Source organism: Typopeltis vanoorti, chromosome 20, assembly GCF_054136105.1.
Source record: "Typopeltis vanoorti isolate ZY-2024b chromosome 20, IOZ_Tvanoo_1.0, whole genome shotgun sequence".
NCBI lineage: Eukaryota > Metazoa > Arthropoda > Arachnida > Uropygi > Thelyphonidae > Typopeltis > Typopeltis vanoorti.
This window is the reverse complement of record NC_143568.1, coordinates 100,798,019-100,811,055: the sequence shown is the minus strand read 5'-3', so window position 1 is coordinate 100,811,055 and position 13,037 is coordinate 100,798,019. Positions and strand designations below refer to the sequence as shown.

At 34.1% G+C, this 13,037-nt stretch overlaps 1 protein-coding gene across 2 annotated transcripts in view; it reads left to right on the top strand.

Moving 5' to 3' along the window:
• The window catches only part of LOC150095716 (kinesin-like protein KIF18A), a 207,048-nt gene that overhangs the window by 145,426 nt on the left and 48,585 nt on the right, over positions 1-13,037 (top strand). For both annotated transcript variants that reach the window (XM_090410247.1, XM_090410246.1), the window contains one exon: positions 374-508. In XM_090410247.1, coding sequence (XP_090266373.1) covers positions 374-508 — 135 coding nt within the window. The remainder of the gene's footprint in view (positions 1-373; positions 509-13,037) is intronic.

Sequence of the window (13,037 nt, the reverse complement as noted above, 5' to 3'; positions counted from 1 at the left end):
TGTAAGATGATCCTGCCCACACAAAGATCATCTCACTGGTGCATGCTTTTGATCATCAGCCAGTGGAATTTTATAATATAAAGAGATTCTATATGTGCTTTGTTCTGTCATTTTTCTAAAAACTATTATTTAAATTATAGATTTCATCTTTAAATCAAAATGTTTGCTTAAAATTATTGATTCCAATGTTATTTGAAGTTTTGAATGTGTTTTTGTATGTGGGTGTTTGTGAGAAGAGGGAGGAACAAATTAAATGTAAATTTTTATGCAGTGTTACTATATATATATATATATATATATATATATATATATATATATATATATATATATATATATATATAAAAAATAAATGTCTATATATATCTATATCTAGAACAAAACAAGGATGGAAAAGTCAGTCTGTTTTATGAAAAGCAAGCACAGTCAGTTGGATGCAGCAAAGGCTGATTGGCAGACTCGGTTACTTGAAAATGAAAAAAAGCTGAAACAACTAGATGATGTAAACAGTGTATGTAATCTTTGAGCTTATTTAATGTAATTTATTACTAAATGTATGAATCACAGCATATCATATAATTTCCTTCAATATTACATGGTGATCAGCATTCATTATTGTAACTTTTTCTTTTAAGGTTACACAATGATTAGCATTCATATTTACGAATTTAGGTACACAAAATACACGTGTTGAAATGATTATTTTACTTATTATTAATAAAATAACACTTGACATTTCGACACCTGTATTGAGGTCATCATCAGAAGGATACATGCGTATAGGAAACCAAGCTACATGCTGTTGCACTCTATAAACGTAAATTAAATCTATGCTGTTAATTAATTTTTTTCTTAGCCTGATCTCTAGTGATAAAAAAAAATTAAATAAGTAAAAAATAAATAATTAATAAACAAAATAAAGAAAGTACAATAAACTCTGCTAAAGTCCTCCTATACTAAGATTCTTCCGGATTTGTACAGTTCAGATTGTTATACTACGATTTTCTTCTGGACTTGTACAGTTCAAGTTGCTATTGAATGTTAAGGGAGAAAAAAAAAAAAAATCGCCAAGTATTCTTGTATTGAGATTTTTCTTTGGCTTGTTCTGGTTGCTATAAAGGTTGCAAATGGGTCCTCCACATTCTTGGAATGGTTAGGCCATCATTTTTGTTCAGATTTGTATTATGTTTGAGCATTTCACATGCTTCTTTAAATTTCCTCTCGAACCAGGTTGGGCAGTGTGTAGGGACTTGGTACCTTTCCAATCAATTCTGTGGTATGTTTGGAGTGCGTGGTCAGAAAGGCCAGTTTTTCCAAACTGGAGGTATTTAATGTGTCGTTTGTGTTCGTCCTTCCTAATTGGGATGGTTCACCCTGTTTCCCCTATGTATGGTAGGTTACATGTGCATTGTATTTTGTAAACCCCTGGGTGGACTAGGTGTGGAAGAGGATCTTTGGAAGAACTGAGTAGGTGTCTTAATTTTGTCGGGGGTTTAAAGGTGATTTTGATGCTGTATTTGTATAGTGTTCTGTCTATTTTTTCGGAAATGCCTCTAACATATGGTATGGCAATAGCATTCTTGAAATCTTTTTTGTTTTTACTGGTATCTCTGTGGCGGATCTTGTGAATAGTTTTTTTACTGTATCCATTTTTTTATAAATGTATGGTTGATGATCTTGTATTCCTGGTTTAGAGCTTGTTCATTTGAACAGGTAGTTTGAGCTCTGTGTTTAAAGGTGCTTATGATCCCTAGTTTTTGTTTTGGGTGGTGATAAGAATTTTTGTATATGTACTGGCCTGTGTGTATAGGTTTGCAGTAGACTGAGAAGGAGAGACAGCCTGAGGGAAGGTGTGCAACGAGTGTGTCTAGGAATGGAAGAGAGTTGTTTTTTCTATTCCAGTGGTGAATTGGATACGTTTGTGTTGTTTGTTCAGGTGGCTAAGGAATGTATTTAGTGCTTTGCGGCCGTGGGGCCAAATGGCAAAAATATCGTCAGTGTATCTGAGCCAAATTTTGGGCTTTAGGCACACTAACTCTAGAGCTCGTTGCTCAAAGTCTTCCATATAAAAGTTAGCTATTGGGGGAGGGGAAAGTGGTGAGCCCACGGCTGTAAAACAAAACAATTTTTACCCTCTTTTTGAAGGTAAAAATTGTTTTGCCACATGAAATATCCGGAGCAGAGTATGTGGACAAAGAGGGCCAGGATGTCGTGTGGAAATATGTTATGTAGGAGTAAGATAGTATCATTGATCGGGACATTGGTGAAAAGGAAAGTTACGTCAAAGTTGACTAATAAATCTTGGTCGTTGAGTGTAATGTTTTTAATTTTGTGTATGAAACGTGTATTTTTTATGTAGGAAGGGGACTGACCTACCAATCCCTTGAGTGTGACTGCTAATTTTATGGCTAAGTGGTAATTTGGCTGTTGATTCCTTCAACAATCGTACATAGTGGTGTGTCTGTTTTGTGTATTTTTGGCAGGCCATAAATTCTGGGCGTGTGGGCATAATGCAATATTAGTTTTTTAGTTGTTTCTTCTGGCCAAGTGTTAACGGATTTAATTAATTCAGTTGTTTTCTTTTTGATGCACTGCGTGGCCACTGTTGTTTTAAATCAGACAACTTACATAGAAAAAAATGATTCATTTTTTTCTATGTAAGTTGTCTGATTTAAAACAACAGTGGCATTCCCTTTATCTGCTTTTGTGATTATAATGTCCTGGTTATTTTTTACGGATTTGAGGGACAGTTTTTCCATTTTGTCAGCTAGATTAGTGGGGCGGGATCTTAAACCTCTCTTGATATGATAAATGATATCAAGTTTGTTTACTGACCTCGGCCCAATGGTGTAGTTTAGACCTTTCTCCAGCAGTGAGAGTTCACCTTGGGTGAGATTGTAGTTTGATTGGTTGATAACCAGGCCATGGTCTGATGGTGGTTGGTTGCTCCTAACTTTGTTTGTGGGTGATTGGCTGCTCCTTTCGTTATGGCATCCTGATTGTCTTGTGCTTTCATGTTGTTGTAGTGCTTGAAACTTCATTGTTAATTTTTCCTTGTTTTTGAGTAATAGGTGCTTGGCCGAGTTGTCTGTGATCCTGTCTAAAATATCCCAATTCTGGATTAATGTAGCTGAATAGCTCTAATTTTAGTTGTAGAACTTTGGCTTGGGTGGATGCTAAGTTTTTTCGTGCCTCGTGGATCTGTTCCCTTAACAATGCTTTTTCCAACCGGGCATAGATATGGAGCTCTTTAGCTGATTTAAACTTCTTCTTTAGTTTAATGTAGTTGGGTATTAAGTTGATGTCTCTACATCGTTTCAAAAAGGCCAATACCAAATGGTTCATTTTTTCTATGTAAGTTATCCGATCTAAAACAACAGTGGCATTCCCTTTATCTGCTTTTGTGATACACTAAATTGTAAATATGAATTCCCTTTTATAAAATTATGGAGAGTACTACCATGTGTTGAGCTAATTAACTTTAATTTCTCGAATTTCAACCTTTATATTAATGTCATCATTTGAAATAGACATGTACAGTAGGCTCCCTGTCTCTGCGTGGTTTGGTTCCATTGTCTTCTGCGGATATCCGAAACTGCTGATAGTAGTGAACCACTAGTGAGACCCAGATTTTTGCACATAGCAAAATTGAAGCAGAAAATTATTAGTTAATTGACTTAGTCTCACATGCTAGGACTGTAGGGTTCTTTAGTGAATATGTTATGTAATTAATATATGTTATACACTAAATTGTATGGTTAAATAAATAATAAAAAGAGTTTTTTTTTTTTAATTAAATGAGGTAATTTCTAGACTACCACTTCACCCGTACTATCTATATCTAGTGATGCTATCTACCACATTTGGGCGCGCATTCCATTGCTCCTCGATAATAATATTACATATTTATTTAAAATTATCATGAAACAATTTTTGCGTCTTTAGAATCTACGAGTAGCAATGGAATGTGAAGTGGCAAACCAAAAAAATTGCCTCATTCAATAAAACTTCGTTTTTAGACAAATAAAATTTAACCCACATAATAATTATGTAGAACGGAATGAGAAAATATGCTAATTAAAATGTAATTGTTAATAAAATCTTAACATTTTTATTCTTATTAGGAGGAATCAACTGAGATCAGAACACCTCGTTGTGTTCAGCTACATATTTATTCATCTTCCAAATCTTTGGCAGTCGGCTGCTTGCTTGCCTACTGAGCAAATGATGTGGATGGCTGAGGATCATCAAAAGTAGAAGCTTTGTTGACTTTTTTAAAAAAACATTGTTATTGCAAGTTGCCGTTTTTGTCTCTTCAATTCAGTAAACAGGTTCTGCAGGTTCCAAAGCTTCTGTTATTGTGCGAGTAATTTTTATGCTGCGCTCCATCATTGAATCATAATCCATTATCTGTTCCTTTAATGTTTGAACTGTTCGAAATATTGTGGCAAATTTTTCGAGTGTCCACACTGGTGGTTCTTGTTCACTTTCATCTTCTTCTGTAGAAGATTTGGCAAGATCTTTCAACTCCTTGTTAATGAGTGCCTGACAATGTCCATCTATGTAATCATTCAATTCTTCTTCTGTCATATTGTCAAATCCCTTTCTACCTATTTTCTGTGCTGTGTTAATTATCGTTGTTATCTTTGAGTTAATATCAGGGGAGTCTTGGGAATTATGAATGGCATTATTCCACCCAGCATGCAGTTACCATTTCTGGTTTCAATTTGTCCATTGCTCCCTTGATGAATACAATTTCATTTGCAATTGTGAATGATTTCCAGCATTCCATGACTCCAACATCAGCAGAATCCTTGACCATTGCATGAATCATATCGAAAACCTGCCGAGCATATGAGGCTTTGAAGCATCTAATGACACCTTGATCAAGTGGCTGAAGCAATGAGGTCGTATTAGGCGGGAAGAAAACCACTTAAATATTTTCACTTTCGGTGACTAGTGACTCAGGAAGCTCTGGAGCATAGTCTATTATCAATAAAACTTTAAATGTAATCCTTCCCTCTCCAAGTATTTTTTCGCCTCCGGAATAAAACATCAATGGAACCATTCTGTAAATAACACGGGTGTGACCCACACTTTCGGATTTGATTGCCAAAAAACAGGCAGACAGTTTTTGTTTTTAAGAGCACGTGGATTCTGTGCTTGGTAAACAAGGCCAGGTTTAATTATATGACCAGCTGCATTGCCACAAAGTACCAGCATCAATCTGTCCTTAAATGCTTTAAAGCCTGGTGCTTGCTTCACAGTTTTATGGATGTAAGTCAGTTGGTGCATTTTCTTCCCAACGAGGCCAGTTTCGTCACAATTAAAATCTTGCTTAGGATGATAACCTTTCTCTGCAATAATTTTTTTAAAATTCTGCTGGGAATAATGCAGCAGCTTTCTCATCAGCCGATGCCGATTCTCCCATAATTTTTATGTTTTTTAGATTAAACCTAGTTTTGAATCTATACAACCAGCCCTTACTTGCTTGCTGTAAATGACCTTTTCTTCCTCTTCTATTTTGTCTTGTGGTTACATGTGGATCAATGCTTTTTATCATAACATGTTACCATCAATAGGAATCCTTTTTCTTGTCATGTCCTCCACCCACAAATTCAAAGCTTTCTCTACCTTGAGTAACGCCTTATCACGCACTGTACCTGTAATTTTTGCAGATTTGGACACAATGGAAAGACTGGCACGAATTTTTTCTTTGTTCTTCAACACTTCACGTATTGAAGATTCATTTTTATTATAGATCTTGACAACGGTTGCAATTGACTTTTTTCTACTTCAATCATATTGATAATCTTTGATTTTTTACTAATACTGAGCACTTTATGTCTTTTCTTCAGTTTTGAAGCCGTTTTTAAATTTTTAACAATTTATTTGCTTGAATTTAAACACTATTTTTAATTGCAATGACAGACAATTGAACTGCTTTCTTCAACAATTCGAGTAAAACTAAACATGAACAAACATGCATGTTTAAGTCCATGCGGCTAGCAAAACAAGCGTGTTTCGACAAGTTTTCAGCCTGCGTGTATGCGTGTTTCGACTGCTGTGACGCTTACTGTTTTGCGTTCTTTTTTCGAACCACAGATATGGGGGGGGGCTACTGTGTACACACACACACACACACACACCCAGAGAAACGTTTAGATTGCAATTTAAACAGTATACCAAAGTATCACTGTTTTGCTAAAGTATACCCACTCTTATCTCCACCATAGACTGTAAGTTATATTAATAATTGAAAAAATAGTTTTCTTTTTTCCTGCTTATATTTGCAATTTTTAATGGTGATATTTATTCTCAATTTCTTATAACAGTTATTTAATTTCATTAGTCTTGAGGATTTATATCAGTAATTTTTTTTTCCTCAGAAAATATAATTTAACATTGACTTTTATATGGATTTATTTTCTATCTTTCATAAGCATCCTGTCAGTTTTCAACTAAGTCTCCATCATTCTTTGCATACTTTTGCCATCACTAAGTGATGGCAAAAGTGACACCGTATGCTCATCCTTTAAAAGTTCTTATTCTGATGGCAGAGCTCTTCACAAACTTTTTTTTTTCAGCTCCTTTTAATCTACAAAATGGCATCCTCAGAGATTGCCAAACAGGTGGTAGTCAGAGGGTGCCATATACAGACTGGTACTTAACTGATACTTAACTTTCTATTCAAGTCATGTGACTTATATATTGCAATCACTATTAAATTTTTACATTTCCATTTAAACATTTTTGATGAATTATATCATTTACTTCAGCTGCTTTTTCAAAATTTCATGTTTCTGATGCCTTTTCCTATCACAAATATTAAAATTTTACTCAGTTGTAATTGCATGGATATTTCTGCCTGCAATTCTTATCGTTAATTACCTGATTTTAATAGTTTTTCAGTGTAATTCCTTCACACACATATCCAGAATATCCTTATCTTCACTTTACATTTAATTCTTATTACCTTTGATTCCTTTTGTGGTATATTTTTTCCCTGCTATTCCATATTTTTCAATGGAATATTTTTGGAATGTTTTACACTTTTATGCATGTCTTCTCTATTTTTTCCCAAAATTTTCTCATTTCTTTTGCTTATATATCTTTTACATAGCTGTTCTGCATTTATTTTATGTTCTCTTAGGACACATACTAATTTATTACCAAGAACTTTCTGTGTAAGATTTTTTCTTTTAATAGACTGCTTCTTTAACTGTTTGCCATACAGTTTTTATTTTTCCATCTTTGTAGACAACTACACTACATATTTTATTGGTTAGGTATCAATGTTTTCTTCATATTTTGCCAGTCATCAAATAATACTCAAGTAATATTTTTATATTTGGTCCTACAGATCACATCTGACTATTTTTTATTCCTTTGACTTTTTAAAATTTCCTTATGCATCTTTCTTTTCATCACTATGCTCATTTTTATCCTGCCTATAACCATATTAAGCTCAGATCTCTTGTACCTTTGTTATTTGATCACTCAGAAGGTATCAGTGGTGTAATTTAATCAGTAAAACAGTTTCAATTCATTGGATTCATGCGCTTAAAAAATCCAGCTAATTTTTACTTATTATTAGTTTATCTTTTTCTCCAAATTTTCTAAGAACATTTCTGTAGGTTATTCATTTATTTCCTATTCTGCTGTTTTGATCTCCAACAAGAATCAATTTTTTTTATTTTTTTTTCTGTTGCCCTTTCAAATGATTCACACTTCCCTGCTTCATTCTTGGCAGCTTTGAACATATAAGTTGCATCATCTAATTTTTCATATTTTGAAATTTTCCACATCACAACTTCATATTACCTTTCATTCAAGAAGCAAATGTTTATTGTCACTATAACTCATTTTGTTCTTCCATTCATCACTGTTGCATGAATTAATCATACCATGTTTGTTATATACATTTTTTTTTAAATGTAAATATCAGTCCCATACACAAGAGGTCCTAAGACCTATGCATCAGTAATACCATGTGTGGGTAAATGTTTAGATGGAAAAAAAGGAATTTGTGTTTTATTGAAAACCTGAAGACATTAGTCATTGGGGAAAACAGTATGGGAAAAACTGTTTGAAAGAGCACAGGTGTAGGAAATGAAGGCAGAGAATGATAAGTTGGTCTGATGAGTTTTGAGTTGAATTGTAAATAAGTGTTGACTTGCAGCTGCTCATGTTCATATACAAGTACAGAAAAGTGGTGGATTACAGCTGCCAGTTCAGAGGAGTAGTGCCCATGAAAATACCTGTAGAAGAGGCATAATGCACCAATAGAATATCTATGGGAAAATGACAGTGAAGGAGAGGTCATCAAATAAGCAAATTGTTTGCTTCTGTATTCAGTCAAGCATTCTGAGGAAGTTTTAGCCTCGCCATTAGGACAGGAGACAAGCTTTTAGAGCATTTGTCCTTTCACAATTTCTGCTTTGGATTTGTTGATGATTTTTTTTTTTTTTTTTTTTTTTTTTTTTGTTTGTTAAGAGCTGTAATGTAGGCTGAGTGAGGGGCTTAGAGTTTTTGGCTAGAGCCATCAGGCATGTGTTGAATTTTTAGTTTGGACTGCTTTAGTCCAGTTGTTGGAGAACCAGGGTTTGGATATGAAGGTTGAGGATTTTGAGTAGAGTGGGGAATAAAAGCACTTATCTCATTGAGAATAATCTCCTTTATTAGATTGCAGCAATGCTAGGATCAGAAGCATTAATCTGACCATGGAAATGTTAAAATTCCTGAAGGTTATCCTGGTTAGCACCGTTGTAATGCTGCAGGATAGCAGACTGTGAATGACTGGAAGAAAGCTGATCTCTAACAAAGGAGACATGGACAAGGTTTATGATAAGATTTGCCAAGAGGAGATTTATCATATACGGTGTATTTGATCAGTTACATCTGTGTGCTTTTCTGTACCTTTTCTGACATTTCTCCAGACCTCCACATCACTTTTACAAGAATGTAGAGAACTAACTGGCTTCTGACCTAATATCTAATCCTCACCTTCACATGGTGTGCTCCATAAGCATTCACTGGGTACTGAACAAATGAGAATGGACTGGTAATTTGGAACTTAATAGTGGCCAAATTGTATTCTCTGTTTGCTTAAACCAAAAATACATATGGTGGTATACCATGATGAGATTTTATACTGGCTGGAACATAACCTGATTAAACAAGATCCCTGCTGTTTTTGTCAAGGAAACTAGGGAATATTATTCCCTAGTAATATTAACTAAGGAGTATTAATAGAAAGGAAATCAAACTTGCAGAACTAGAAAAATACCATGAGGACTAAATTGGCATTACTGAGACAAGATTTACTACATAATAAGTGTAGGATGTTAATTTTGGGCAATTTTCTTTAATAAAAATTTTAAAAAAATCAACACCAAACATGAAGATAAACTTTTTGATTGGATGTGAAGGAATTTTTCAAGTCATAAGAGCACACAGCTGACATAAAGAAAATGGAAAAAGTGGTCTTTGTTGGAGTTCTAAACAGTAGAGTAGGAAATGAATCTTGCCATACACAAAAGGTTTTGAAGGGCAAGGCAGATATCCAGCAGATACTAATAATAATAGTATCTGCTGGATTTCTCAGAATATGGAATAGTCAATACTGTGTTCCAACATAAAGATATGCACAAGTTCATGTGGAGAGAAGACTCAAGAAATATGAAAAGTCTCATTAACTGTGTCATTGTTGATAGTGATAACTTCATGCTGGTTCAAGAGTGTACAGAAGATTTGAAATCAGAAGTGATCATCACTTAGTTTTAAGTAGGATCAAAATGAATATCACATTGAAAAAAACAGTACAGCAATCCCTCGATTAATGCGCCTCCAATTAGTGCGTCATTTTTTTTCTATACCCAAATTCGATTAGTGCGCCTATATACATCTTCAATATAAATGTTACAGATTTAAAAAAATTTTCTATCCATACATTTTTATCGCTAACTATTTTAAAAAATCACTAACCAGGATGAAATAATTTAGTTACCGATTTAAAACATTTTATTTTTTAATGGTATACTACACTATGTCCATGTATGCTATGTTCCAAATTTACCTCCAAAATTTATATCGTCTGCTAATTACATAGCATTTTGATGATCATATCTCATGTCTCCTTTGCAATTGTTTTCTTTACTTTTTTTATTTTAATGTATTTTTCCAACCTTTCATCATGGCTAAAATAATTAGTGAGCAAAAAAGTGGAAGTGTGAAAACTTGAAATAATAAAGAAAAATGGACAAGGTGAGTCCAGAGCAAAGATAGCACAAGAACACAAAATGGGTGAATCAATTATAAGAGCAAATTTAAACAAAGTTGCTGAATACAAAGAGAAAGATAAGGCTGCTTCAAGTTCATCATGCATGCAGACTACTTGAAATCAAAGTATTATAATGATTGAACTAGAGAGACTTCTTTCTACATGGATTGAAGCTTGAAACCCAAAACGGATCCCACTAAGCATGCACTGACCTTATTAAGCCAAAAGCATTAAGTCTCTTTGCAACCTTGAAAGAAAGGGTTATCAATGATCAAGAAGAAAAATTCCACATGGTTGGTTTGAGCATTTCAAAAATAGAAATAGCCTACGTAATGTTCTAATCACAGGCAAAGCTGCAAGTGCAGATAAAGAGGTGGCTGCAAATTATCCAGAGATTTTGAAGAAAACTGTGGAAAAAGGGGGTTATTGTGACCAACAAATATTTAATGTCGATGAAACCAGCCTTTTTTGAAAGCAAATGCCTTCCAAGACTTTTCTGGCCAAATTAGAGAAATCTCAGCCTGGTTATAAAGTTGCAAAGTCAAGTGAAATTACTGCTAGCAATATACGAGCCATTTGGAAGCACATTCCTTCACATTGTATAAATGATTTTAGAGGCTTTTCAAATGAATCTAAGTTAATTAAATCTCATTCTGAGAAATTGAGTGATTCCGACCTGCTAAATTTAGATGTACAGCAAAAAGATCCTGAAGAATATGAAGAAAATTTAACCACTGACAATCAGCCAAAAGAGATTTCGCAGAAACAATTTGAAAAAATTTTCGTACAATCGAACTTTTTAAGCAGCAATGCTTGCCGGCTGACCTTGATGAAGAGAGAAGTAATAAGATTTGCAGAAGTAGCAGAAGAGACAATAGGGCCATATCGTCAGTTGTATGAAAAAAAGAAACAGAATGTCCACCAAACTATGTTAGCTCAATTCTTTGTTAAGAAGTAGAAAATAAATTTATATTCTGAATATATTTTATTGTCTTTCAGCTTAATGGTTTTCCTTTAACTAGGCCCTGATATATGTCCTAATTCTTTTATTAAAAAAAAATTAAGGTTCAAAAAAAAAATTTGAGGATCAAATTATACTTTTTCCCATAGGTTATTATATTCGATTAGTGCGTTTTCGATTAATGTACCTGTTTTAAAGAACACATTAGGTGCATTAATTGAGGGATTGCTGTATGTAAGAAAGTTTTAAAAAGAATTAAAGTTGAGCAGGTTTTACAGGTCAACCTTAGACTCTGTTATACAAACAGTGTTCAACAAAAAATGAAATAGAAAGTAAGAACCAAACCGTGGATTCCCAGTGGCAAATTCCAAAGAAAATATTTGGCTTGATAATTTGGTTTTTCATATGTATATAATTTAAAAAAAAAAAAAAGTGATATGAAATCAGTCCAAAACACTCAAGTATTTGTATATTCCTCTGTTTTATACAAAAATTTGTCCCCTCTATTCTTTCATATACTGGATGGCTCAATATCTATATTCTACTGATTTTGTACCATTTCTAGCATATCAATGAATTTTGACTGTTGCATGTCAAGCATGTATGGGAACAGCTTATTAAAAAATTAAAAATTAAAAATCTTGTGAAGATGCTATAGCATTATTATTGTCAACTCAGAAGACATACATTATTCTAATTTCAGGTTAAGAGGTTGAATAAATGTTTTTACCTCATGTTAAAAATACCAAGCAATTTTAAACCTGGTTTTACTCCATTTCCCAAGTAAACAAACAGACAAACAAGTCAGTTTGCACCTGCAAGTGATGCAAGTCTAGCTGATCCTACAGGTAGTACAAGACCAAGGCAACTCGTGGTAAAGGTGGCATAAGCTCTGATCACTAATCTTAATATTTACCCTTAATGCCAAAACACATCTCCACGAAGGGGATGCATGATGTTTTGTATTAAAGGCAAGGGGCCACTACCCATCGAGACCTTTATTGAGGTCTCGATGGGTAGTGGCCCCTTGCCTTTAATACAAAACATCATGCATCCCCTTCGTGGAGATGTGTTTTGGCATTAAGGGTAAATATTAAGATTAGTGATCAGAGCTTATGCCACCTTACCACGAGTTGCCTTGGTCTTGCACTACCTGTAGGATCAGCTAGACTTGCATCACTTGCAGGCGCAAACTGACTTGTTTGTCCATTTGTTTACTTGGGAAATGGAGTAAAACCAGGTTTAAAATTGCTTGGTATTTTTAACATTTATTATACCCAAGGTAAAATAGTTTCTACGTTTTTACCTCATGGTTTAAGATGAAATTAATCTTAGCCTAATATTAGGTGTGGTTTTTTTGTTTCATTCCACCTGCATTGTACACTCCGTCTTCCACTTCATTCATTATGCCAAAATATTAAATATAAATTATATATTTAGTTTAATCCTTTATCCAGGTGTAAGCAAACAAAATTTGCGCCTGAAGTATCTTCAGAACTAGGGCAACTCGTGGCAAAGGTGGACTAAATTCTGATCACTTTATTTAGTATCCCATAATGCAAAGCACATCTCCTTGCAGACATGTATAATGCTGTGCATTATGGGAATGGTCACTATCCAGACCTGTTTCGACCTTTATTGAGGTCTCTTCAGTGGGAGCCAGACCCAGAGGTGATACCAAGGTTGAAGCAATGCAAAACTCATATTTCCATATGCCAGTTGCCAAACGCTGTAACACAGTATTATTAAATTACTCTGGATTAGAGAAATATGTTGGAAGTTTTTTCCCACTTGGTT